The sequence below is a fragment of the Dermacentor variabilis genome, chromosome 11, assembly GCF_050947875.1.
Source record: "Dermacentor variabilis isolate Ectoservices chromosome 11, ASM5094787v1, whole genome shotgun sequence".
NCBI classification, from domain to species: Eukaryota; Metazoa; Arthropoda; class Arachnida; order Ixodida; family Ixodidae; genus Dermacentor; species Dermacentor variabilis.
The window spans coordinates 91,806,555-91,834,541 of record NC_134578.1 but is presented as its reverse complement, the minus strand read 5'-3'; the positions used below and the strand labels follow the sequence as shown (position 1 = coordinate 91,834,541).

General features: G+C 48.1%; 1 protein-coding gene across 1 annotated transcript in view; it reads right to left on the bottom strand.

Annotated features, from left to right (window-relative positions):
• The window catches only part of LOC142564785 (uncharacterized), a 29,838-nt gene extending 6,578 nt beyond the window's left edge, over positions 1-23,260 (bottom strand). The window contains exons 1-2 of the mRNA XM_075675938.1: positions 22,686-23,260; positions 9,239-9,438 (exon numbers count right to left, since the gene is read on the bottom strand). Coding sequence (XP_075532053.1) covers positions 9,239-9,438; positions 22,686-22,860 — 375 coding nt within the window. The 5' untranslated portion in view covers positions 22,861-23,260. The remainder of the gene's footprint in view (positions 1-9,238; positions 9,439-22,685) is intronic.
• Between the last annotated feature and the right edge of the window lie 4,727 nt (positions 23,261-27,987).

Sequence of the window (27,987 nt, the reverse complement as noted above, 5' to 3'; positions counted from 1 at the left end):
CGCTGCTTTTGTGCATGCGCTCTTAACTCATAGATATCCTTGTAGTTCAACCATCACCATTGATACTTATCTGATCTGACGTCTCCCGTGTGTATAAGGACTGTGTGGCGCCGAAGCCCAATTCTGAAGGTCGCTCTTCATCATCGTGTTGATTCAATACCTTCGCTCAGATGCATCCTTCTATAAGGACTGTGTGGCGCACAATTGCAAGGCCAAGAGACGGCGCCATCGGATGCCCAGACGTGATCATCACCAACACGGAGCGGCGGGGCGCTCGAGGGAAGTAAATAATGAGTGTTTTCCGAAACGTTCTATGCACGCTTCCTTCTTGACAAGTGGGGCCTCGTCCGGGATTGCAATGGATAGAGTAAAGTTCTCGAGGAAGTTTTGCAATATCTGGTCGACCAGACAGCCCATCCAGAGTGAACAAAACAGGTCGCCTCCCTGTTGCGGCGACGAGTGATGGCAGCTACAGTGACTACCACGTCAGTGGGCCCGGTCGCAGTGTCGGAGCTGCCTGCTGTGACTTCCATGACATACGTCAAAACAGAGTCACCGAGTTTCTCGGGTTTCAGCGACCTACAGTCGCTGGAGGTGTTCCTCGAACGTTCAAAGAACTTTTGCCTGGTGTCGGGAATTGACACAGCCTAAAGGCTCAGTAACTTGGTGCCGGTTGTCTTGGAGGGCAGTGCTAAGCTGTCGTGACGCGTTGTCGGCGTTTTCACCACATGCAAAGAATTCACGGCGCAGAGTTCGCTTCAATCGATTCGAAACGCCGTCTAAAGGAAGAGCTCCAACAATGCACCCACAATCCAGAAGAAAACCTGAAGGAGTTCATCTACGTGATATCAGCATACTACGACCGCACTGGTGAAACCGTACCATGAAGAAGAAAAGCTGAAGCGCGAAATAAATCCGCCGCTACAAAACCTCGCAGAAGGGTCAACATTTACGGCCTTGAAGGAGCTCGCGACGGAGGCGGATGGCTTGATAGAAAGAGCATCGCGGCGATGGCCATACAAATCACCGCCACCACAATCAAATCAGGTTGCAAGGAATCTGGCATTTCGACCTCACGGGGCCGCCGCTAACGCTCTCGGACCACTGCCCATGTCGGGGGCTGTCACTGTGGCGCTACTACGTCTGCCAAAATGCTTTCGGATCACGCAACGGTCCAACCGCCCTATCTCCGGGATCACATTTGTCCAGTCTCCACGGTCCTCACGCTGACACAGCCGATGGCCCACGCCTTGCAATGGTCAGCTCGTTGGCAGCGACCCAACACACAAATCAACTGCCAGCGCTGCAGAGTTATCGGCCATGTTGGCCGCCAATGCGCCACGTGTAGTCAAAAAGCGCCGCCCAGGTGTTTCCAGTACCATCAACTGGGGCACGTTCGGACTGAATGCCAAGAGAATCAGTACTTGGGAAACATGCATTGGTATGGATGCTACGCCAGCGGACACCTACAACAGCACTCTCAAGGTTACGACTACTGCCGGCAGAAAGGAACCCCTTCTCGATATGCACATCGGAGCAACTACATTCCAGGCGCTCGTTGACGTGGGGTTCAGCGTCAGTCTTCTGGGAGAACAAGCCACGTTGACCGTTGAAGCCTCAGGAGCCAGCCATAAAAGAGAGGTACGCACACTCCGCCTAGTCACGGGCTGGTACCAATCTACTACCTCGCTCCGATGCAAGGTGCACTGAGCGGCAGGGCCCCGCCGACGGTGTTTCTTGTGTGCGCCCGATCTCTGTAAAGACGTCGTACTTGGGATGGACTTGCTGACAAGTACCGCAATATGGCTTTTTATTGCACTTGTAGGTTGGACAATTGGGACTGAACCGCTGTGCATGGTACCCTTCGTCAACGGAAGAGCAGCAAGAGTTAAAGGGTAGCTAGACAGCGAAGAATCCTGCGACCTGCAAGCAATCTTTGCCGATCAACCTGAGCTTGTGGTCAACTCTGAAGTGCCGACAGCCACTGACGCTGCTCATTTGGCGGCTGAGGTGAATGTACATCCCTGTGTGGCACAAGCGCTTGGTCTTCAGCCTAATTATTACAACTACCGCCGCGCGCACGACCTTTGCTGAACATGGAAATGACACTGGAGACAGCCTACATGTAAGTTGCAAGCTTTGCCGTGTCAATGCTAAGGACCAAGTCATTATGGATTAATGCCTCCGTGATTCCTTCAACAAAAATTCATCGCTCGAGCACCAGTCAGTAGACCAGTCCTCCCGTTTCGGTTACAAAAAACTCTGGCGGCTTCCGCCTCGACATCGATTATCGATGATTGAATAGCCGAACAAAGGTACCTGCTTATCCCATGCCCAGGACCGAGTGCTCTTGGCACACCTGAGTCAAGCACAATGGTTTTCGGATTTTGATGTTCGCAACATTTGTTCTAGATCCCAGTGGTGCGAACAGGATTACCGCAAGACCGCATTTATCTTTCACCAGGGCACGTTCAAATTCATTAGGATGCCCTTCGGAGTGGCAGGCGGGCCAACAATATTCGAAACACTGATGGACGACGTTTTGTATAGTAGAAATCATAAACTTGCAAGGGCATTCCTCAACGAAGTCCTGGTTTATTCAGACACCTTGGATAACCACGTGAAACACAATCGATGTGAACTGAAGCGGATCATAGCAGCAGGCTTAACCATTAACCCAGACAAGATCAAAGTCTGTCACCATTCACTCAAGTCCTTTGGACATATTTCACCTGGGCAGTGTAGACCTTATGAAGACAAAGTGCTTGCTGCGTTGCACTACCCTCGACCAGCAACAGTCAAACAACTGCAACCGTTTCTTGGCCTCGCGTGGTATTATCAAAACTTTATATTTCGATTTTCTCTCACAGCCCACCCCCTAAGTAGTCTTTGAAGAAAGATGCATCCTTCATGTCAACAAATCAGCAAGAGAGCGCATTCCAGTCTAAAGCAATCCCTGGGCCATGATGCCGTAGTGAACGTCTCTGACCTCAACCGGCCTTTTGTGGCGGAGACAGATGCCAGTGATATCAGAATAACAGATGTGCCACTTCAGCCAAGCCTTGAGGAATATCGACCTGTTTCATGTATAAGCAAGGTCTTAACCGAGTAGAAAAGCAGTACACTCTTCAGTAATGGGAATGCCTGATAGTGATCTGAAAAGTCGATAAATTCAGGCCTTAGCTCTAATTCAAGGAATTCGAAATCCATTGTGACCATTCTTCTCTGTCATGGTTGTTCCATGCAGATCAAGCGTCGCCAAGAGTTAAGCGGTGGGTCCTTAGGTTGGAAAGTATTAACTGCGAGATCAAACACAAAGGGGTACCTGCTAGCATTCCAACAGATGCCCTTAGCAGAGTTTCTTTGAACTGTCCAGATACCCCGAGCCAGACTCCACCTGAGGCGCAGTTCCCGATTACCGTCGATGAGCCTGAGCAACACATCACGTTCCAGACGATTACCGCTCTGCCTATGACAGACAATGTCACACTTCTGAGCAATATAGAACGCCTGATTAAGGAGCTAGGTCGTGATCCACTGTTCGCCTAACTGAAAAGCGTCAAGCAAGGCAAAACGCTCACAGAGAACAACCCACAGTCACACCTAATTAAGGACTTGGCTGCTTCGACAGACCTAGAGTGTACTGGGTTGTTCGTTCATCGCAGAGGAAACCAAAATGTGCCTTGGCTACCACTACGCTAGTGGACTCCGGTGCTGAAAATGGAGCACGACCATCCCAGTAGTGCACATGTAGGTTTTTCAAGAGACTGCAGCATGTTTCTTCTCGCTTCGTTTGGCAGGTTATGCAGACAGACATATCTGAATATGTCACATGCTGCAAAGTTTGCCAGCGCTCCAAGGAAAATCGCCAACCACCAGCAGGCCTCATGAGCAGCCAGTGAGCCAATGCAGTGATGGAGAAACTGAGTCTATATGTCCCTGCAGCGTTACCACTCACACCACGGCGCAACCCTTACTTGCTGGTGGTGGTTGACAAGTTCACGAAATTCACAAAGTTGACTGCATTGCTTCGTGTAAGAGTCGCTAATAGACAAAATATCGTCGAGTGTATGCGGCAAGTCTTTTGTCGGCATGGCGTGCCAGTAGCAATTTCCCGCGACAACAGGCCTCCATTAGTCACTGCGTTTCGGAAAGGCCGCCTGAGGGAAACGGGCATAAAATACCGCCAAACCGTGCCTTACCGCTCCGCTCGACCGATGGTAGAACACCATAACGGTACAGTGACGGCGTGTCTAAGGAACTACTGCACAAACTACAGGGAGTGGGACTCTCACATACGCGAATTGCCCTTGCTCTCCGCAGCACCGAAAGCATTGTGACAGGGTACACCGGTCGGCCGTCGTAAGTTGCCAGCGGCACGTCAGCGATGTGCTGGCGAAGAGCGCCGCGAACAGCAGAAGCCAGAGCACTAGCATGTGAAGCAGAAGACGGGACGAAGGTGCTCACAGTGCTGCCAGTGATTTCGCGCTGCACGTTTTAAGGCCTTGCGCGCTGGAAAACGAATTTCCCTGTGTCTGCTTTTGAGAAAGGTCGCCACTTGAACGAGGCAGGCCACATTTATGGCACCAGGCAAGTATAAAGTTGATAGCTAGGGCAAATTGCGGCGCAAATGCACCCAATCAATATAGCCCACCGCGGCAAGCTAGGGCGTGGAGCTCCAGCATTTATATCCCAGACGTTATTTGTTGTGCACGTTAACACCGTCGCGTACTTAATCATCTAAATAGGGAAATACCACTAAAAAAAATTGACCGACTATGTATGGAAAATGTACAAAATACACACGTACCATATGTACGAAAAACACAAGTCTACTTGTCGAAACGTTGGGGCCTGCTTTTACCCTGTTCTCGTTTTGCTCATACCGTTGGGTATGTATCATAGAGCCACTGGGTGTCTGCCACTGGGTGTGTGCCCCAGCAGCCAACGGGCATCTGCCGCTCATGAATGAACCATTCTTGACGTCAACTTGGATCACTGCAAGTATCACAACAACATCTCAACTACACGATGACGTTCACGTAATGCGTTTCTTCACAAAAATGAGGGTCAACGTCGACGTGGTGCTTTTTTTTTCCCCGACTTCGAAAAGGTGCGTTCTTGCCAAAAATGGCCATCAACATCGAGTTTGTATTCTTTCAGGGCTTCGTATGGGAGACATTCAGCCAAAAGGCTTTCGCTCTAACTCAAGCGGTGCGCGAAGAGTGTTCTGATTTTCTCGTTCATCATACAATGACGAAGTATTTGTTAGAAGAATAAAAAGGTTGCCAGAGTGACCGCAGTGGTTATGAGCGATCACACTTTGATTTGCGCGTGTATTATTCGGCTCCAGCAGCAGTGTGTATAATTCGCAAAGTATCCGCAAGGACGGTGGGATCATACCCTTGACGAACACCCACAGCAGCTCGATGTTCCAACCGTATACGCAGGGTAAAGTCGAAGCACATCTTTATAGAACAGAGCGAACTGTAAGCTCTGTCCCTGTTGCGTGCGCTGCGCGACCATAATGAAGGATTTAGGACGCCCCAAGCACTTCGTCATAAAGGCGTTAGACTGTATTACACTTCTTTAATATGATTGGCACGTATGCGTCGCGTGTCACATATCAGGCGCTGCAGCACTTGTGTGCACTCTGGCTTCCACTCGCCCACTAGAATGAATGACTTTCTGCCTTGCGTCCCGATCATGAGCGTATCAGTTTATCCCATTCTCGCCTAATGGCAGCGAACGCTTTGGGACACTGTAAAACTGTACCCCCCGCCTTTGGGGTCGGCTGTAATTCCCCAGTCCTTTTCCTGTAGCTGAACGCTACGAAAATGCTGCGAGACATTGTACTGCCTTCAGGTTAGGACCAGGTTGTGCCATTTCTTTAGGGAGTAGAAAATTCACCGACGATTACAATTCTCCCTAATGCGAAACCTGTAAGGGTTTTTATTTCGCGATATAGTGGCCGGCGCGGACAATCTGTCTCGGGTGGCCTTTTCCAAACGGAGTGAAATGTGGCGCGGCTGCCTCGCTAATCGAGAGATCGCGAGAGGCAGCGGGTGCGTGACACGTGGGCGCGATTCACAGCAGCCGCCGTAGACAGACCTCCGCTCATGCAGAGCTTTGCTTCTATATATGGTATTGGTCGACGCGCTCTCCGCATGCCATCTGTGAACAGACGATTACTCACTACCCTGGCGCCATAACGTAGGACTCGTTGCTGCAGAACCGCTCTTGCCCGGCACCATGCTTTTCGTCTCACGCTTTCGCAATACCCTCCTCCTCCCCCTCTTGGTTAAGCTGCACCATACTCCGCTTTCCTCTTCGCACTTTCATCGCTATCGCCTTTTTTCATGTCCCGCTGCGCTCCGCGTTCGCTCTTTAATGCTTCGCTGTGCTCGTTCACTCGGTTACGCCGATGCCATTGGTCAACGCAGGAACGAGCGCCTAAGAGCTGTGCTCTAAAATTATGGACAAAGACAAGGAGACGTACGTCTCCCTTCTTTGTTCTTTGAGCTGATTTGCCGATGGCACATGTGCCGGTAAGTATCCGTTCTCTGTCGGTTGCAATTATATTTGTCTTTGCAATGCTTCGGCATTATTAATGTCTTAGAATCTTGTCCAATTTTCAGTCATGGTTCATTTCACACAGCTTAGCACGTGGCAAGTGTGAACACGCCGGTGCATTTACGTTTGCCGTCGATGCACAGAAAGCAGTTATGCACCGGATGCAACTAGAGTTGGGAAGGGCGAAGAAGGAAAACATACACCAAAAAGGAAGACTGATGCACTGACATGACGGCAAAATGGCGTATAGAAATCTGAGTGTTCGCCTTCGTAGCCCTAGCTCCGGAGCCGTTACAGCTGCGGAGGCGAAGACAGGCAATTCCCGTGGGACACGAAGCTTTTGCGTATGAATGGCTCCTTTATTAATGTTAGAACTACTAGATCAATTGCTGCCCACTGTACATTTCCATTGGTAATGTACAGCGCTCAGCAATTCAAACGCACTATTCGGTGCATGCGGCTGCCACCATCTTTTTCTTTTCTGCGGCACAGGTGAGCTTAGGTGATTGCCGTGAGACCAAATGCAGTCACAATGCGTCACAAAAGTTCTCGCTCTCATTGTATGCCACGATGCATCAGCTCAGTGTCCCCAGCACATACATTCGGCGGAAAAAGCGCCCTCGACCATGAGCTTCGAGCATCGCCTCTCAATTGCTGAGCACTGTGCGTGCTGTTGCCTAGAGACCACGCGGATCCAGTCGTTCCGCAGTGCCGAATGGTGAGGCTGCGATAAGAACGATTGAAGTCAATGGCCTAACTAGCTTCAGTCATGTTTCAGTAATTGCTCGTGGACTCACAAACACGTGTGTGATCAGGAGCCCTAAGACGTAAAATTATTCCAATCTGTTTTTATTCCAATCTCCTGCCATCAAATTTACGCTACCGCCGACGCAAGCTCCGGGCGGTGGCCTGCAGTGTTGTCTGAATACCCCAATCAAACGCTCTCCTGAGTAATAGGCGGTCACTTTTTTTTTGTTTTCAAAGCGATTAACATTGCTGTATCTAATTCTTATCTTATAATTTTTCTTATCCGACAAGAGGTGAGGAGCACGCTCAAGTGGAGATGGTTTCGGTGGGGCTCAGCCAACGCAGTCAAAACAGATAAACAGATGAGGAAGTTGTGCCGGCGATGAGGAAGTTGTGCCCCTTTACTTTGCGTGCGGTGGCTGGTCGAAAATCACGGCGGCATGCAATGGAAAGTTAAGAACACCGCTAAAGCGGATCCTCAGCAAAGATGAGTTCCCAGGGCGATGTCGCATACGTGCGGAAAGGGCTAGATAACGTTATACTGCCGGGCAAACGTGTTTACTATTTGCAAATAAATCCATTCTCTCGGACAGCTCCAATTAGCCAATGTCTGAGCGATCAGCGGGCAGACATCTATCTCATTTGTAAAGGGGCAGTCTCTGGCTATTGAGAAAAAATTCAGTTTTGTTCGGCATATTAATGCATCATTAACTCGTACACGTCACTTTGTGAGTTTTCGCTGTTTTGTGATGTCGCGTGACAGACAGGCGAAGTGGGCACGGCCCGAAAACTTTTGACCAATAACAGATGGCTAATCAGAAATAAGCTTCTTCTTGTTCAGCCTAATCATTGTGTACACGTCACATTAGATGAGGAGCTATCGCGGTTCTCGCGACGTCGTGTGACATACAGGTGAAGCGGGGAGGCCCGAAAATATTTGACCAATCGTAAAGGGCTGATTGCAGAATTGGAATAGAAAAGTTTGGAATAGCTTTACGTTATAGAGCCCCTGATTTGGTTTGACAAAGTATTTCGGCAACGGAAAACTGTAAAATAAGGACGGAACATATTAAATCAACGTAGCCGGCGGCAGAGCCTGCTGCGTCCAGCCAGGTCCGGCCTGGCCGTCGCATGCCATTACAGTCGTGGCAGCGCCGCATGAAGGCGCCGCTGGTCGAAACCCCTTCTGCGCCTGGTGCCTATACATTTGCCTTCCTGTGTTACGGTCGAGAGCTGCGCACTCCATGGGAACCACCGGGCACCAAGGACAACCTTGAACCACCTGCCGCGGCCTACCTTGCCTTTCCAAAGAAATTGAACAGTGCCTTGCCCAGGTCTTTCAATTAACTCAGAGACACCAAACTGCCGCTTAGGCGAAACAAAAGGCGTATTACGAGAACTACAGGCGGCCAGTTGCCCTCAAACCTAGCGACTTTGTTCTCCTCGGCAGCCATACTTTAAGTAACGCAGCAACAGGCGTCTCGTCGAAGTTCGCACCAAGACGTTCAGGCCCCTATAGGATTACAAAGGATGTTTGTGGTAATGACTTCCTGCTGACAGATCCAACGACAGGGAGCCGTCGCGGGATAGTCCATGCTGACCAGCTGACAGTGTATACTGAACCGCGACTAGACATGCCCGCGACAAGTTCACGTTCTACTTGAGGGACGGGGGGGGGGGGGGAGGCGGGGTAGACGTGTAAGGACTGTGTGGCGGAGACAGCAAGCGCTAGGCCAAGAGATGGACGGAGAAACATCATCACCACCAACACGGAGCGGTGGGGCGCCTGAGAGAAGTGAATAAAGAGTGTTGTCTGCCATGACAGTTAACCTGTGTGGAAAACTGCGCGCATAAAGCTCTGCTGCCACAACTGATCCTGAGGTAAAGTAAACATACGTTAGGTCGCGACGTTCATTACCGTTTCTGTCTCCTGCTCTTCCAGGGACTCGCTGGAGGCCTTCGTCTGCATGACGCTGCTCAAGAAGTTGTCCAAAACTCGGAAGTATCGCCATTTTCCTGTATAGGCTTCGGCCGTTTCCGGGATGCCCTTGTCGCGCATCTTCTTCCTCTCCAGGCGGTACGTCCGGCGCTTGTTCGCGAACAGCGTCCTCAGCGACTCTGGAGCAGAAAAAGCCAACATATGACCTTTTTTCTCACTAGCACCTCTCAAAGGAACAATCAAGGGTAACAGAAGAATAGAAGGCTTTGGCGAGCTACTTTCGAAAGTCGCAATTTGGGTTTATTTTCGTGCGAGAAAATCGTTCTAGGTACTGAAATAAAAGCGCAAGATTGGTTGTAAGCGAAGGAGATCAATGCTTAAGTTTCTCATTTACAATTTTGCGCCCGAACTACAGCGCCAATACGTTGTATGACGTCACCCATATCAAAGTGTTCCGGCATGCTTCGGCAATCGTCGTTAAGAAAGGTTGCCAAAACTTGATGATTGTTGCATTCCTTTAAAATTCAACGTATTCATTATTCCTTAACGTATGCTTAACCTTCACAGCGAAAGCTTAAATATTCACTGCACGGCAACATTATTGAACTCTTTCGTTTTTGTGTCCTTTCTGGATTATAACAATTTTAAATACGATATTCGAGAAGCTCATGCTTCTATGCCACCTTGGCTTACCCCCGCCTTTATTGTTACGGGGGGGGGGGGGAGGGGTACATTGTAAACGTCTGCTATGTGGATTGTCCATTTTAGCGCGCGCTAAATTATCTTGAGAGCCGGGCGACGATAGGCAGCCGTGCTACCGACTTCGAGCTACATTCAATCAGTGTGCGCTGAAATGGACAGTGCACTGAGTGGACCCTTAGATAATACGTGCCCAATGAACACACGGAAACGTTCGCACGGTGATGGACACACGGCGACGGACACATGGCGGCAGACATACGCCGTGAAAAGTAACCGCTCAAAATAAACTACTCACAGTTAAAGAAAGTAAAAAGTAAAAGAAAGCAGCACGAGAACGTCCCCCCCTACCTCCACCGCCGCAGGCAAACTAGAAAACCTGTCACTGTCAGAACGGGGCTTCAACTGAGTAAACCTATGGTGAAAGGGCTGCGAGAACCATCGTGTATTTAGGTTATGGTGCATCACAAAATTCATTCGGAGGACTGTGCTATTGGGTCCCTCAAACCATACCGCACATTGTTATAAAACACAGTGCACTGGCGATGATATCGTTTTAAGTCATGCAATAATATATCTTAAAGACCACAACTATTTGTCAAACTTCTTACGATACTTCCCAGAGCAATCGCGTACCATGACAGTGGGTACATGACAGTATATTTATAACCGTCATGTGAACTCTTGCAGACAAGTTATTTCTCTGATGATGCATAATAAAAAAAAGTTCAGTTGTAAGTATCCGAGGGATTTTACGGGTTCACATTCACCAGACAGTGTTGATAACACCTGCATATTAACAGCTTCCATAGGCTTGCAAAGGCGTTATTTGGTTCATTAGTATAGGGAAGGGGGAGTATAATTGCGTAAAGTAGCGTACCTTCCAACCTGTAACGTTTTCTTTTTTAATTTTTTTTTATTTCGAATATGCACATTAAGACCCATATGAGAGACAGCGCATCTACAATTAGCCAGTTTGATCCCCTCCATGACACGGGCACTGCTTGCACAAAGCATCGTTCAGTTGTCAAACAATGTTAGACTAATTAACTCACATTTCTATTGATTCCATTAATAATTAACTCTTGTAATGACCCACTCTAAGTGAATGCACCTATTCGTGGAATTCGAACCGCGCGGTAATAAATGGATATTAATTTATTAGAAATTCTGCTAACAGCGCCACTAGGTGAGGTCACTTAACTTTTAAAATAAGTTGTTCAATATTATGGCCGTCCTCTTAATTCTGCACAGCCGTTGGCGAACGAGTCTGTTAGAAGACTACTTACTGAAACGACAATATATATTATAGCAGATAACGGGAATTGATAACTTCAAACATTATATTTGTATTAGGATTCTTGATCAACTGGCTTGCGTTAGTTATTTTGCAGGACATCTCGTCCATTCTACATTAAACGGATTCAGTAATGTCATAGATCATCATAGTTCATTAAAGACCCAATGCATGGTTGCAGGTGTTGATTCACAGAAAGTCGTGTTTATTAGTTTGTTTAAGGTGTGACATGACGCTACTGTTATCGCTCTTGCCAGCAATTCCGAAGCTTAATTCGCAGCTAGAAGGGATGTTTCAAAGCCTCCCAGAGGATTATGTAAGTTACAAGATCATCATCATAATTCCAACCAGTAAAGCTCTTCCCATCGTTACTCATGTCTTTTTCGCTTACTCTTATTTCTAGGTATTTTCTTAACTAAGAAGTTATCTAGGCAATTGGCCCAGCTGACTGCATTACGAGGAAGAAGTGGTATTGGGTGGCCTATGCAGATAACCAGATAGATAACCCGTGATCAAGCGGAGCTCCAGAACGGGCGGCAAAGGAAGACAAGCGCAGTCGTGGGCCACAGAACACTAGGCGGTGTGATGAAATTAAGAAACTTGCAGGCATGGGATCAGGTCAGCCTGCACATGAACGGGGTAATTGGAGACAGCTGGGAGAGTCATTTGCTTTGCTCTCGATATAATAGATTGAGGGTGGCTGCGTTACCTTCTTTTTTTTTTTTGAAATCCGTACATGCGGGTGATTAGAAATGGCGGGTTCAACCGTTCCAAGTAGTAAGCAGAACTTGAACAAATAATAACGATTGTAATGCCGTGCTGCGCTTTGACCATATACGTAGCACTAACCATCGGATATCTGCAGCGTCCCTGTGACGGTGCTGTGTCCTCAGCAGTCTCTGAGTTTGCACTAATTTATTCGACCAATAAGGTTCGAGCACGCTACCTGTGTATTAGCCAACTGCATGATGGGAACTCTCGCTAGGAAAATATACCAGCAAAAACTCAGCTGTGATTTAGCGGTAAAAGCTAGAGAAATGCGTCCGCATTACGTCGCACCTCTTTGAGGTCTGGGAACCGTCTGGGAACCGCTTCCCACATGTCGTCATGGGAAATTATGGAAACATGCCACTCCATTATGTTTATCTTTAAAAGCATAAGTGTGCATCGCTTTATGCGGACCGTTCAAATAAACAAACGAATGCAATAAATGCGGACTTTTCTTCAAGCCAGTGGCGCGCTTGTGCCTGATAATGTGAAGCGTCTACTACAGCTGTTGTCTGTACACGTGCATTTGCGCACACATACGGAGGATTTAGAACAACGAGTTTCTTCCAAAAAGCTCGGTATTTTGGAACTTTCGTGAGGCTACACGCATCAACGGGAAGGGTGGGAAAGACGGTGGCAAAGCTTAACAGTACTATAGTGCCGATGGAATCAGGAGTTTTGAAGAGACGGGATCATGGATGAAAAGCAATGCGCGGCTAAAGTGCCAAAATATTTTTACGTAAAAGGCGTGAACACAAAATGGAGGAATGGACCAATGAAGTTACTTATCTCATTACTAATTGTCAAAGGGCAGCCGCCTATTTCAGTCTCGCCACGTGAACGATGTCACTTTCAGCTGACGATGACGCTGGGAGGTCGGCGGGGATGATTTCATACGTGACATCGGTCACTTGTCGCACCACACGGTATGGGCCAGTGTAGCGCGGCAGCAGCTTTTCGGAAGGGCCCACACGTCGAATGGGTGACGAGAGAAGCACCAGAGAACACGGAGAAAAGTGCACGTCGCGATGGTGGCAATCATAGAGGTGCCTCTGATGCTCCTGTGTGGCCTCGAGACGGGTGCGGGCGAGCTGGCGCGCGTTGTCGGCGCGTGCGATCGCATTGAGGGCGTATTCAATGGCGGAACGTGTGGCCGAGGGCTGCAAAGTGTCCAAGGGCAACACGGGTTTTCGGCCATATAGGAGATAGAATGGTGAATAGCCGGCGGTGTCGTGACGGAATATATTATACGCGAACGTCCCATATGGTAACTGAAGATCCCAGTCGCGGTGGTCGGTCGCAACGTACTTCGAAAGCATGTCGGTGATGGTCCAGTCGAGGCGCTCCGTGAGGCCATTGGTCTGGGGGTGGTAGGACGTGCTGAACTTGTGCTTTGTCGAGCAGGAGCGGAGGATCTCCTCGAAGACTGCCGAGAGAAAGCTGTGGCCACGGTCAGTGAGTAATTGGCGCGGAGCACCGTGCACAGAATGATGTCATAGAGCAGAACGTCAGCAACGTCAGTAACACAACTTGTCGGGAGGGCTCTGGTGATTGCATAACGCGTAGCATAATCGGCAGCGAGGCGACCCATTTATTTCCGGAGCCCGAGAGAGGAAATGGTCCAAGAAGGTCTAGACCAACACGGAAAAGTGTTCGGGTGGGATGTCGACCGGCTGGAGACATCGAGCTGGAAGTGTCGAGGACTTCTTCCGGCGCTGACAGGGCTCACAAGCGGCAACGTAGCGCCGCACGGAGCGGTCGAGACCCGGCAAAAAGAATCGACGTCGTACACGGTCGTATGTGCGCGAGACGCCCAAGTGTTCAGGTGTTCAGCCAAGGGAGCGTCGTGAAGCTGTTGGAGGACAGTCGAACGCAGGTGTGATGGAATTACGAGCAGAAGGCCAAGGCCGTGTGGATCGAAGTTGCGGCGGTATAATGTCCCCTCCTTGAGGAGAAACATCCGGAGAGAAGCGTCGCCAGGCGTTGACTCCAGACGGTCGATGAGGGCTCGTAATGAAGGATCGCGGCGTTGCTCGTTGACGATTTGAAACAACTGGGACACAGAGAAAACGCAAGCGATGGCGTCCGCATCAACCCGCTTGTTGACGGCGTAGCGGGACGAACAATCGGCATCCTGGTGCAAGCGTCCCGTCTTATATACCAAGGAGTAGGTATATTCTTACAGGCGTAACGCCCAGCGTTATTTCTTTTTCTCACTTTACAGTCACCCTAGAAAAATTATGGAATTTTTTTTTTCGAAATAGGTGCTCAAAAGAATTGGAATCTGTAATAAAAAAGAATCGCCCTTGGGCAGTCACATATGGCGAAAAATATCGACCCTGAAAGGGTTAACAGCTTTGCTGTAAAAAAAGAAATAATTGCCTGTTGCACGGTAAATGTGGTTACATATGAGCGTTACCGTTGCACGTCATCAATTTATATTGTATAGAGCGGGAAAAACACGGAAAAAGGAAAGAAAAAAAAAACGCTAAGAAACCAAGCTGAATGTCATTGCATTAGTTTAGTTTCTTAGCGTTGTCTTTTTCTTTCTTCCGTTTTCCTCCTTCGTTTCCTTTTATTTATTTATTTATTCCATTTCAGTATTTCCTTTTCTTTTTTTGCGGGCACCAGTTTCTGCCTCTCCTTCTATTATCTCTTTCGGAAAGAGGATAGCTCGAGACCACCAGCGAAACAGGTAGATGGCTGCTGTGCACGCTGTTGACACGCCAGCTGACACACGGGCGTTGACGCGTGATTAGACAGTTTTAGTATAGCGTACGCTATTCCATTGCGTACGCTAAAGAATAGCGGGTCGCACTGCGCATGCGCTGAACGCTAAACGAAATAGCTGGTATAGCGGGCGTACGCAACGCAAACGAATTAGCGTTAACGTTTTTGCGTGGTTTGCGGAGTTTGCGGGAAACATGGCGGCGGTCCCGGCTGCCCGCTTCGAATTGAATTTGGCGTTGCTTTTGTAAAATTCGCTTCGTTCGTAGCAAATGACTGTGTAAACGGCTTTCGCTTAGTCTCAGGCCGCTTCGACGACACAGTATTATGGATAACTTCGTGGTGTTTTAGAGATCGCTTCTCGTTTCGAACGAGTCGAAGCATAACAAAAGAAACGTTCGAGATGTCAGCGCCACCTATCGCTACAGGCGCGAAATAGTCGCAACGACGGCACATGGCCTCAGAGATCCAAAGATATCGTCGGCCAACTGAAATTGTAGAAAACGTGCGCTGCTTAGCGTACGCTATATAATAGCGTACAGCCTACGCTATAGTTGCGTACGCTAAACTAAAACTGTCTATTAACAGATGGCCGTGTCCCTGACCTAGTGCACAGCGCTCCTTTCTTCTCGATTCGGCACCCTCGCCGCCAAACCACCTTCGCTCGTATCCGCACCCACCCGACTTACGTTCTCTCCCCTTTAGAGGAAGCCCACCTATATATGCTGTGGCGAGGAAAGCATATGGGTCGCCTTGAAGAAGACAAGTCCCCTTGTCGAAACGTTGGCTCCTGCTTTCACCTTGCTGCCGTTTCACTCATCGTCTAATCTGAGGAAGATGCTTGTTGTACTGGATGCGGCACCTGCTGTTGCTTTTCTACAGGTCATCTACTTGGAAGTAACGGCCATTCATTTGAAGAGAGACGTTTCGGGGTTTTCTGCCGTCCAGTGTCAGCGTTTGCTGCGCTGGGAACTGCAGGTGACATCGTTACTTGAGTAAGTAAGACATTTTTCGAACCAGTCGCACTCCTACGTGAGGACCGTCTACGGCGACGTTGTCTACGTCCCACTGTTTCAGCGGCTTCCTTGCGGGTCGAACTGTCCTAACTATTCGCTTGAGCAAAGAAAATTATTTCCTAATCTTCTGGCAGTCTTTGGAAGAAGCACTGTGAGCGCCTTGACAGTTAGAGCACTTGAAAACAGTAGCACTACAGTTTTGTTCAGAGCAGGGTTCGGCGCATCGGGGACACATGTCAGAATTTGTGCAAACGCTCTTCACATGGCCGGTCTTCTGGCAGTTATAACATTGCAGCTGTTTTGTAATAAACGGTCGAACCGGGTGGCGTAGGGGCGAAGGCTATCGCCCTTGAATGTTAATTTCACACAACGTGTCTTACCAAGACGGTCGGCTTGCACAAAAACATTCTTCTCGCGCGCATCGCGGATCTCAATATCAATGTCATAAATGACTCCTGCAATGGTGGTGCGATCCGCTGGCGCAATGGATCGAACCCTTATGTTGCCCAGCTGCGTTACACGCTGCAGTCAGGTTATTCACGCAATCAGGGTTACCACGTTGATGGCCAAGATGTTTTTTTCCGTGCGTCTTGCCTGACGTCCTTGATTTCGTTTGGAACAGTGTTCTCAAGAAAGGACAGTGCTTGCCTGTTGAGGATGCGCAGATTGTCAGTCGATTTTCTGGCACGAATAGAATGGTATGGGGCCATCGTTGAGGGGCAGATTTTTACGGTGAACGAACTTTACTCCGAAGATGCATTCACGTTCCTTCGCTTGGCTCTGCGGTGCAAGACAGGTTCAAAACCGTCTTGCGATGACTCGTCAGCTGGTGCTGAGTGCAGTTCAGTGTCCTCGCTGCCACTAGGTGTCTGTCCTCTCTTCCTCGAGGCGATTCCCGCTGATCAACCGGAGCCGGGCGGGGTCTCGGGTTGAACAACCATCACGGCGAGATGTGGGGCGGCAGACGCTACAACAGTGAAAAATCCAGAAAAGCAGAGAGACGGGCAGGTTGTTGAAATATGACTTATGACATATGACAGTGGCTTCACTTTGCCATCTGCTAGCCGCCTGGTTAGCTCAGATGGTGGAGCGGCTGCCCCGGAAAGGCGGTGGTACCGGGTTCGAGTCCCGGACCGGGACGAATTTTTCTTCAACTACGAGGCTTTCCTTTGTAGGAACCCGTATTGGTTTCCTTTGTAGCGATTGGTACGAATGGGTGGTTGTCTGATTTTTCATGAATTAACGCAGAGGTTGTGTTACACCGAAAAAGCAATTCTTCGTCGTCCCCGTAATTCGGAGTCTTGTATTGCTGAAGGGGGAGAAACTGAACATAGGTTCCGGCCGCGCTTGCCTACATAACAAGATATGAGTGTGCAAAATTACAATCCCCAGTGCGCCGTCACAGACCGGGCCCGAATCTTTCGGGCCAGGGCCGGGTACGGGTCAGGTTTGAAACTACCGAGTCGAGCTCGGACGGGCCGTCGCATAGCACTTTCAGGCCCGTGCAGTGCTCTAGTTGATACTGTTTCCGCTAAGTACAATTTAGTTGGCGAAGTTCCAATTATACAAAAGGGTTGAAATCTGGGCCAGTTGGTACATACTTGAACGAAAAAACCAGTCAAAAACACAAAGGACAAGACGAGAGGCTCACACCACAACGACTGGTCTATCAACTGAGGTTTATTAGAATCGGTGTAGTCCCAGCAAGGCCAGCAGAGCATGCGCAACTGCATCATCGATAATCACATAGTGTGAAAAGACAAGAAACGCTTCTATCGTGACCGACACTAGAAATTCAAATTCTTTTTCAAGTAAGCGCACCGAGGTTCTACTAACGCAGTCATCACCTAATAAACTGATGTAGTACGCTTCCAAGATTTCCCGCTCTTCTTTGCCCTTGCCCCTACCAAGAATCGTCACATTGCTAAACAAAGGATAACAACCACACTCATTGCAATGGCGAGGCAAGTTTGCACTGTTATCTGACCCCAGGGAGGAGTGGTGCTCACGCAGGCGGTCATTAATACGTCGACCGGTTTGGCCTATGTAAAATCTTTCGCACGTGAGAGGGAACTTATAGACAACCCCTGCAGCACATGCCGTAAAACGGTTTTCATGCTGCGTTGTGCAAACGTGGTTCCTTGCCCTGCCTCGAGAAATGCGCGAGCACAGACCCGAAAGCTTACAAGGGGCAGAAAACACAACACTTACTCCCTGCTTGGCGGCAACCTTCTTGATATTGTGGCTCACTTTATGCACATACGGCATAACTTCAAGTTTCCTACGTTCAGTTTCCCCACCATCTGTCAGCTTCGTACATTCCTTCTTTAGCCTCTGAAGCAGCGATTCAGCCACCGCTTTCAAAAGAGGAGGAGGGAACCCTGCGGCCTCTAAACGTTGGGATTGTGCGTCGAAGCTACTTTTAATGGCGTGATGACAGCTTCTTTCAAGTTCAATGCAGAAACAATTGATTGCGATCCCTCTTTTTACAATCTTTGAATGTGCAGATCCAAATGGTAAAAGAGCTTTCTTGCCCCTAGGTGAAAGCATCCAGCACAAATGCCCGTCATGAAAGAATGTTAGTTGCAGTTCTAGGAACCTGATGGAATGATTGCTAGGAAGTTCATGAGTGAAATTAAGAGTGCGTGAAGAAGCTTTTAAAGCAGTCAATACATCGTCTACTGCTGCGGGCAGAGTGTCATTTGGTAAAAGCTCTAAAAGTACTAAAGAATCTTCCACGTACCTAAAAACTTTGCATACACGCTTGTTTAAACGGAAGCCTTGAAGTTTCCTGTCAAATTTTGCTAAAAATATCTGGGAAAGCACTGGGGCAACACTAGAACCAGTACATATTCCTTTTTTCTGAAGGAACAAGGAACCTTTGAATTCAACAACAGTGGATGACAGATAAAAGGACAGGAGCTCTAGAAAGGCATCCACCGACATACCACATGCATTCTGGAAGTTTACAGCACTGCAGTGATCAATAAGTTCACGCACAGCTACAAAGAGCTCATCATGGGGAATGCTGTAGAAGAGGTCTTCAATGTCGACTGAAAAGGCCATGTTGGCACCAGGGATGCCACTATTAAGGACCTCTACCACCGCTGCCGAGCTAGCCACGCTGAATGGATCCTGCACTGGGAGGGCCGTCAACTGTCGCTGAAGAAACTGACTCAGTAACTTCTGCCATGAACCTGTCTCCGTGATGATGCCTCTCAGAGGGCAACCCACCTTGTGTGTTTTTGCTGAAAAGAACACTTGCAGGCGGTTTCCCTTGCAATTCATGACGTGCAATTCATGGTGAAGCTCCTGAAAGAAAACAACTTGGAAAAACTTTCGCGAAGTGTCATGAATTGCAAGGGAAACCGCCTGCAAGTGTTCTTTTCAGCAAAAACACACAAGGTGGGTTGCCCTCTGAGAGCCATCATCACGGAGACAGGTTCATGGCAGAAGTTAGTGAGTCATTTTCTTCAGCCACAGTTGACGGCCCTCCCAGTGCAGGATCGATTCAGCGTGGCTAGCTCGGCAGCGGTGGTAGAGGTCCTTAATAGTGGGATCCCTGGTACCAACATGGCCTTTTCAGTCGACATTGAAGACCTCTTCTACAGCATTCCCCATGATGAACTCTTTGTAGCTGTGCGTGAACTTATTGATCACTGCAGTGCTGTAAACTTCCGGAATGCATGTGGTATGTCGGTGGATGCCTTTCTAGAGCTCCTGTCCTTTTATCTGGCATCCACTGTTGTTGAATTCAAAGGTTCCTTGTTCCTTCAGAAAAAAGGAATATGTATTGGTTCTAGTGTTGCCCCAGTGCTTTCCCAGATATCTTTAGCAAAATTTGACAGGAAACTTCAAGGCTTCCTTTTAAACAAGCGTGTATGCAAAATTTTTAGGTATGTGGACGATTTTTTAGTACTTTTAGAGCTTTTACCAAATGACACTCTGCCCGCAGCAGTAGACGATGTATTGACTGCTTTTAAAGCTTCTTCACGCACTCTTAATTTCACTCATGAACTTCCTAGCAATCATTCCATCAGGTTCCTAGAACTGCAACTAACATTCTTTCATGACGGGCATTTGTGCTGGATGTTTTCACCTAGGGGCAAGAAAGCTCTTCTACCATTTGGATCTGCACATTCAAAGATTATGAAAAGAGGGATTGCAATCAATTGTTTCCGCAATGCACTTGAAAGAAGCTGTCACCACGCCATTAAAAGTAGCTTTGACGCACAATCCCAACGTTTAGAGGCCGCAGGGTTCCCTCCGCCTCTTCTGAAAGCGGTGGCTGAATCGCTGCTTCAGAGGCTAAAGAAGGAATGTACGAAGCTGGCAGATGGTGGGGAAACTGAACGTAGGAAACTTGAAGTTATGCCGTATGTGCATAAAGTGAGCCACAATATCAAGAAGGTTGCCGCCAAGCAGGGAGTAAGTGTTGTGTTCTCTGCCCCTTGTAAGCTTTCGGGTCTGTGCTCGTGCATTTCTCGAGGCAGGGCAAGGAACCACGTTTGCACAACGCAGCATGAAAACCATTTTACGGCATGTGCTGCAGGGGTTGTCTATAAGTTCCCTCTCACGTGCGAAAGATTTTACATAGGCCAAACCGGTCGATGTATTAATGACCGCCTGCGTGAGCACCACTCCTCCCTGGGGTCAGATAACAGTGCAAACTTGCCTCGCCATTGCAATGAGTGTGGTTGTTATCCTTTGTTTAGCAATGTGACGATTCTTGGTAGGGGCAAGGGCAAAGAAGAGCGGGAAATCTTGGAAGCGTACTACATCAGTTTATTAGGTGATGACTGCGTTAGTACAACCTCGGTGCGCTTACTTGAAAAAGAATTTGAATTTCTAAGTCGGTCACGATAGAAGCGTTTCTTGTCTTTTCACACTATGTGATTAGCGATGATGCAGTTGCGCATGCTCTGCTGGCCTTGCTGGGACTACACCGATTCTAATAAACCTCAGTTGATAGTCCAGTCGTTGTGGTGTGAGCCTCTCCCCTTGTCGTTTGTGTTTTTGACTGGTTTTTTCGTTCAATTGTACAAATTTACTAATGAATGAACTGCAAATATAAAGAGAGTACAATAATGAGCCAAATATGCTTCAGCAATTCTTCAACACTACAAGATGGCTTAATGCTCGTGAAAACGAATGCACATTAATGATAGTTTTATCACCAAGACACGATAAACTGCTATAAAGGCAGGACAGATCGTAGATAACACACTGCAAGAGCTAATAGCGTTTTAATTAGAACCCACTTGCCAAAATATCACTTAAGCCTTTATTCGAAGCGCACTATTGTTGTCTAAGATACAAACTTAATACAGTATTAGGCAGTAACTTCAACACTATGAAAAATTTTTTGCCCCACATGAGACGTTATCGTGACAAGGGGCTCTTGCATTGCCCAGGGGGCGCTGCGAAAATGTTGCTAAAAAGCGACGTCTTTCCTGAACTGGGTAGTACCAAGGTCGGTCGTCTGCTTCGGAAAGCACGTTTACAATATGGACCCGCCACTTTCGGTTTTGTTGTACCACGGCTTGCAGCGAATATCGGGCGCCGATGATTTTTTTCAGGGGTGGCACAATGCGTAAAGGCGATAAATTATGCAACGCCGAATACGTGTACGCCGTTCAAGAAATAAGCGGCGAAGTTTTAGCGCGGCGTCAATCGCAAATGAAGCGAGTCCCGTACGAAGTTGAACTTCAGGTAAGGTTAGCACGCTGCTAGGTTCAGGCGCACAAACGCGAGGAAATGCTTGCTATAAATGAATTCACAGCGGCGATAAGCAGACATCATGTGTACACAACTGCTTGAGCGCACGACGGTACGCACCGCAGCGGTATTTCGACATGCCGCGAAACGGCGGGCCTCTTGCAGTCTTTGTTGACTGCGTGCCGCTAGACAAGTAGTTATGCCTGCACTGTAGTAGCGGCCATTTGTCCTTTTAGCAACTGATAAATAACTGATGCAATGCATATGAGCCCGCAGTAACGTACGCGCGAATCGCGCTGCAGCGTGAGCTCGTGCGCTGCTCGCTTCATGTAGCTTTTAATGACAGCGCTCGAACATCGATGTGCTGCAATCAATACTACCTTGCTGCGCCGCCTTAACGTGGTGGTTTGAGGTCAAGGATCGCTAACCTGTGCTGTTCGTAGTGGGGTAGTGAATTGTCACCGAATCGGCCCGACCATTTGTGCTCATTTGCACACACCTGGTCACTTCACCACTTCGCACCCGTCGAATTGTTAATTGTCGCTGTGGCCGGGTCTCGAATCGTGAATCACTAGCCATCCCTGCTGCTATGGCAGTCTGCCGTCGGGTCTGTAGGTGCAAAAGACCGAATTTTAGAACGCAGATAATCAAGCAAGCGTCAAGACAGGCGAAGCAGTCAGCATGGCGCGAAGTTTCGCTTACCCAGCGCGACGAACTGCAGCTATCCAGCGCGCCCGACGCTCCACTTCGTGAGGCCTTGAAGGAAAACGGTAGAATCTGATGTTGGGATTCAGGCCTTTTTGTTCATGGCAACCCACGACGCAGAAGTAACGACGGTGACGCTTTTTCGACGCTGAGCCAGGTCTCTCCGGATCGGCGTCGCCGATTCCTTCTGCTTCCAGCATTACGTCTCACGGAGAGTCCGTTTTCCTTAAACTATAGGCTGCGACGAGCTCGCAGCGTGGTCGGCGTGGTCTGTGTGAAGTGACGAGCTTTTTCGCACTCGCAACAGGGCAGAAAAAAGCGCGAATCGATGCAAAACTCAGGCTAGAAACGTGCTTCGCCACAACCAGGGCTCAATACTACCCAAGCTGGTACAACCCAGATAACGTTTCGCGCGCCGCCACTACCATACCTCAAACTCCAGCGCAAGACGGCCCATAACAAGATATCATAGCTCATATACAACCACTTTACCTACCTGTGTTGTAGGGGCCGAACGAGGGCCATTTCCGTGTCATCTGCGCTGTGATCTCTTCCCACAGGGATTGCTTGAGCGGGCGGATCTGGTAATCATCGTTGGACACATCCCACAACGCGGGACGCTGCTGTATGAGAGCAAGGAAGTACATCAGGGCATCATGCGACATGGCCATATGTGTATCGGTTGACACAGAGACGCAAGGCACGGGCACGTCGTTGCTACACCACACGATAGCGACAGGGACCGACGCAAATCGTCCAGGCGTCAGGAGGCTCTCTCTTCACCGCCACGAGCAACGGCGTCACATTCGCAAAATGGCGCCAGCAAGGCGCCGTTTGTTCCGCTCCCCGGTCGCGCGGCTCCTCTTCGCCAACGGAAGCGTCCGCGGACGAAGAGAACACGTGACAGCAGCTCCCCTGCAGGCAGCGAGCGCAGCGAGCGATCCGGCGCCCGGAGCAGCGAAGGAAAAGCGGAGACGGCAGACCGTCGACGAACGGATGCATCTACCCTCTACTTCGTGGTCCCGTCCCTCACTGCCCCCAACTTCTCTCTCTCTAGCTCTCTCTTCAACCGAACACCCAGCGCCATACACCTGCAGCGCCCAGGCGGAAGCAGTTCATATACCCCCCCTCCCCCCCCCCCCATCCCCCCGGACAACTTGCCCGTTTCCTTACCCGCTGTTGAAAACGCATTTTTGACATAAATTCGGTGAGCGGCACGCCGTCAGCGAAATATGTGCTCAGAATTTGCGCGCGAAGGTGTAGTGGCTGTCCTAAAACGGTTCATAAAAGTAACTGTAACGGTTAGTTCGATTCTCATCCAGCCCAGTCAAGGTAATCCGCGGGCGAACCGCAGTCGCAGCTTGAATTTACGAGAATTCTACCAAATGGGCGGCGAATCGACAGCAACAGAAACAGCAACCTCATGGGCGCCTAGTGCCCTCTATGTTGCGCGCAGGAAACTATCCGAAACAAAACCGTAACCTTCAGCGCTAGATGGCGTCGCCACCTTTCAAAGCTCCCCTCAGGTGCAGATCATGGTGTGCACGGTGCCGGAGGTGCTTGTACGTGGCAGTCACGTACAAAGAGCCGTAGTGGCTACTAATGAGGCGATATGGAAAATGAGCCGAGAGAAACACTTCGAGGTTGCCAAAGTAAACAGAGAAGTGAGAAGGTGTGGTGGTTTTAAACGAGACAGGATCCACTTCAATTACGGGCTTTCACGAAAAGTGGGCTGGCGACTTGGTGGTCGCGCTGTTGCTTTTTTAGGGGGCCCGCGGGCGCTCAGGAGGCCAGAGTAGGCAGTAATGAAGAAGATCCGCTAGGGCACCCTCAGAAGAGCATCGCCGGCGACTATAGAGACAGGAGGAAAGCAAGAAAGAGAACTCGATATGCAATAGGCTACATAGACATGCAGGACGGGAGAAGAAAGCAAAAGTGGGCAGAGATTGAGGAGCAGTTAAATAGAGAACAAATAGGGGTGTATGCGGTTACAAAAACGCACCTTAGGGACTCGGAAGAGCCTCTAGTTATTGAGAATTATGTTTGGGAAGGGTGCAACAGAACTAAGTCGGAAAGAAAAGGAGGGGGAGTCGGAATGCTCATCCATCGGGGATCGAAATGGAAATGACTAAATTCAAAATGTCAGGAGGATCTTTGGTTATCAGGTACAGTGAGTGGGAAAAAAACTTGGCTGGGCGTTACGTATTTGTGGACCGGAAATAATTGCACAGAAAGGAAAAAAGAGTTAGTGGAATGCATAAGCGCTGATATTAAGGGTTCCGGGAATGGTGCTGAAATTTTCCAATTAGGTGACATGAATGCCCACATACAGGATTTAGATGGCTATGCCGACAACAACGGGAAGTCAATGCTAGACCTTTGTGAGCGACATAACCTCGTTATCGTGAATACAGGGCCTAAGTGTGAAGAGCAGATCACGTGGGAAGTGGGAAACCGACAAATCAACCATTGATTACAGTCTGATGAGAGAAGGAATTCATGATAAGTTGAGAGAAACGGTCATTGATGAGGAAGGGTATAGCATCATAGGGAATGACCATAAACGCATCATTTTGAAAACAGGATATGTAGTTGGGAAAGAGAGCAAGGAGTGCAATATGGCCAGTCCAAATTTGAACGCTGAACAAATAACATATATAGTCACTAGAGTCGACGAAGAACTTGGCAAGTGGTCAAGTAAAGAGTGGGAATATGGTGAGCTTCTAAGTGTAATAATGACAGAAATACGGAAAGAGAAACAACATGTTCGTTGGAAACGAAAAAAAAAAGAAACCGAAAAGCTGGTGGAACAGCGAGATACGAGAAGCGATCGCCGAACGACAGAAAGCATCCCGAGAGCATAGGCACGCAAAGAAGGCGCAATTGCCGCAGGATAAAGTAACCATTAAATGGGAAATATACCGGGAGAAAAAGTCTATGGTTCAAATACTAGTTCAAGCAAAATTATAAGGTTAACGTGAACGTCGGTTGTCAGAGATACGTGAGATAAAGAAGGCCGCAGCTAGAATATTTTGGAACCAAATAAAATTATTAGGCAGGAAGTCAACAACAATACAACAACATACCCTAGACGAAGATGAAAACATACTGGAAGGAGAAGCGGCAATAAATTACATCCGAAAAGAAACAGCCGAATCTTTCCAAGGCAATGACGAGGTTGTACTTGAAGAAAACAAGAGCGTGAAAGAGACCCAGATCGAAAAGGAGCTGGTGCTTACAAATTTCAATTCGGAGAAAGCCGAAAAGAAAATTCCTAAGCGCACAGCCACAGGGCTAGACGAGGTTTCCGTTAGGCTGATTAATTAACTAGGACCAAAAAGTGAGGAAGCTGTGGTGAAAGCAGTGGAAAAAAACTTTATAAGATAGAAGAATACCAGACAGTTGGCGACAAAGTAGAATTAATTTAATTTATAAAGGTAAGGAGGAGAAAGATAGAATTCACTAGTATAGACATTTGACCATTACATTGGTAATATACAGGACATCAGTGCAGGCAATCGAATTAAATCTTCATGTATGGGCAGAGAATAATGGCATTTTTAGAGAACTTCAGAATGGCTTCAGAATAGGTAGGCGTTTACATGATGACTTATTTGTTCTTACGCAGTGTATTGAAATATCAAAAGTAGAAAACAGACCGTTGTATGTGGCCTTTTTAGACATAACAGGAGCCTATGACAACGTAGACCGCAACATTTTATGGGATATTCTGGAAGAGGAAGGCTCTGGGGATGATTGTCTACAGCTTTTGAGAGAGATTTACCTAGAAAATACAGTCTGCGTCGAAAGGAAAGGGATGAGGAGCGAGACGAAAGTTCAGATCAAAAAGGGACTGGGGCAGGGATGCCCTTCATGCCCACTGCTCTTTATGATGTACATAGTGAGGATGGAGAGGACGCTAGAAGGAAGTAATATCGGCTTTAATGTATCATACAAACAGGCGGGCACAGTAGTAGAGCAGCAGCTTCCAGGTTTATTTTATGCGGACTACATTGGGTTGCTAGCTAACAAGCAAAGTGATTTGCAACGTCTGGCTAATATCTGTGGACAAGAAAGCAACAATTTAGGTTGGAAATTTAGTGTTAGAAAATCAGGTGTTATGGTATTCAATGAAAACAGTGAACAGAGAGTGGCGATACAGGGCCAGGAAATACCTCCGGTCAGAGAATATAAATACCTTGGTATATGGATACACGATGGCAATAGATATATGGAAACACAGGAAGGAACAATAACAGTGAAAGGGAAGAGAAATTCAGCCATAATGACGCACAGAGCGCTATGGGGATACAAAAGGTACGAGGTCCTCCGGGGTATGTGGAAAGGTGTAATGGTTCCAGGACTTACTTTTGGTAATGCGGTTGTTTGCTTTAAATCAGGGGACAATCAGGACTCGATGGGAAACAAAGGTCTGTGGGTCGCCTCGCATTGGGCGCCCACGTGGAGACTACAAATGAAGCTGTGCAGGGCGATATGGGCTGGACTAGTTTTGAAGTAAGGCAAGCTCGCAGTAAAATTGAGTATGAAGAACGGCTGAGGAATATGGAAGAAAGTAAATGGGCTGGGAGAGTGCTGAGCGATCTGTACAGGAAAAACGTTGATTCCCAATGGAGGAAAAGAACTAGGAAGCTTACCAGCAAGTATGCGGCCTGGAGGGTGGGCAACACAGCAACAAAGAACGTCAAGCGGAAAGTCATACAGGTTGAAATAATCTCACGGGAGGCGGCAATGGAAAAGAAACCTGCCATGAGTAACTACTTACGAGGAAAAGACGAAATCACGAAAGAAACAATTTATGATAACTAGAAGGGAAGCTCATTACTTTTCGAAGCAAGATCGGGATACCCATGTTCTAAACACATATAAACACACAATAGGATATACTAAAGCTGAACTGCGGAAATATTTTGTTGAAATGTGATTTTATGTCATTTATGTTTTGCTTGATTATTCCTATTTTACTCTGAACATTTGTATGACCATTTGAGCGTCTCTATTTTCGATTTTATTGTTTAATTTTATTTTTTTGCAATGGATTGTTACACTCTGTATGTATAACTGGTGAATGCTTTCTCTTTATTGACTGTAACTATTGTATGTGTGTCAGATTTCTGTACCACTCGTGTGCTACTGCTTGTAGGGGTTTTCTGGACATAGTCAAGCTGCTCATGCAGCTTTTTGCCAGAAAACCCTCCAGTTGAACCTGGAAAATAAATTTACTTACTTACTTACTTACTTACTTACCTTAGAACATGCACCTATAGTGCGCGATGTAAGAAGGCAGAAGAAGCATGTGCTTGCTGCGGTAAAGTTGGGGAAACTATGGAACATGTTTTATTAGAATGTGAAGACGTCTACCCAGCGGTCGATTTAGGCACCACTGGCCTCCTTGAAGCCCTTGGGTTCAGCGAGAGCAGTGGAAACGTAAACATGTCCCCAATAGGGATTAGTAAGAAGCGATTGGAGGATTGGCGGAAGTAGGGAAACGACAAAACGGAGGCGTACAAAAGCACAGTTCGCAATAGGGGATCAGAAAATTTGGTTGTGGAAGTTCATAGTGTTTTTTTTTTCTTTTTTAACCTAGGTAGCACATTAAACAGTATAATAGCAAGAGCTTGGTGGCGCTACCCACGGCCCCGTTCCGAAGGGGACGCTCATAACCTCCATCCATCCATCCGTTAGAGGTGTGTGCCGTGTGTGTTTCGATCGGCGGCGGCGTGGTGGTCGTTTCTAATCCGCTGCGGCGGCGTCATCGGCGCGGCGCCGGTTTATTCATT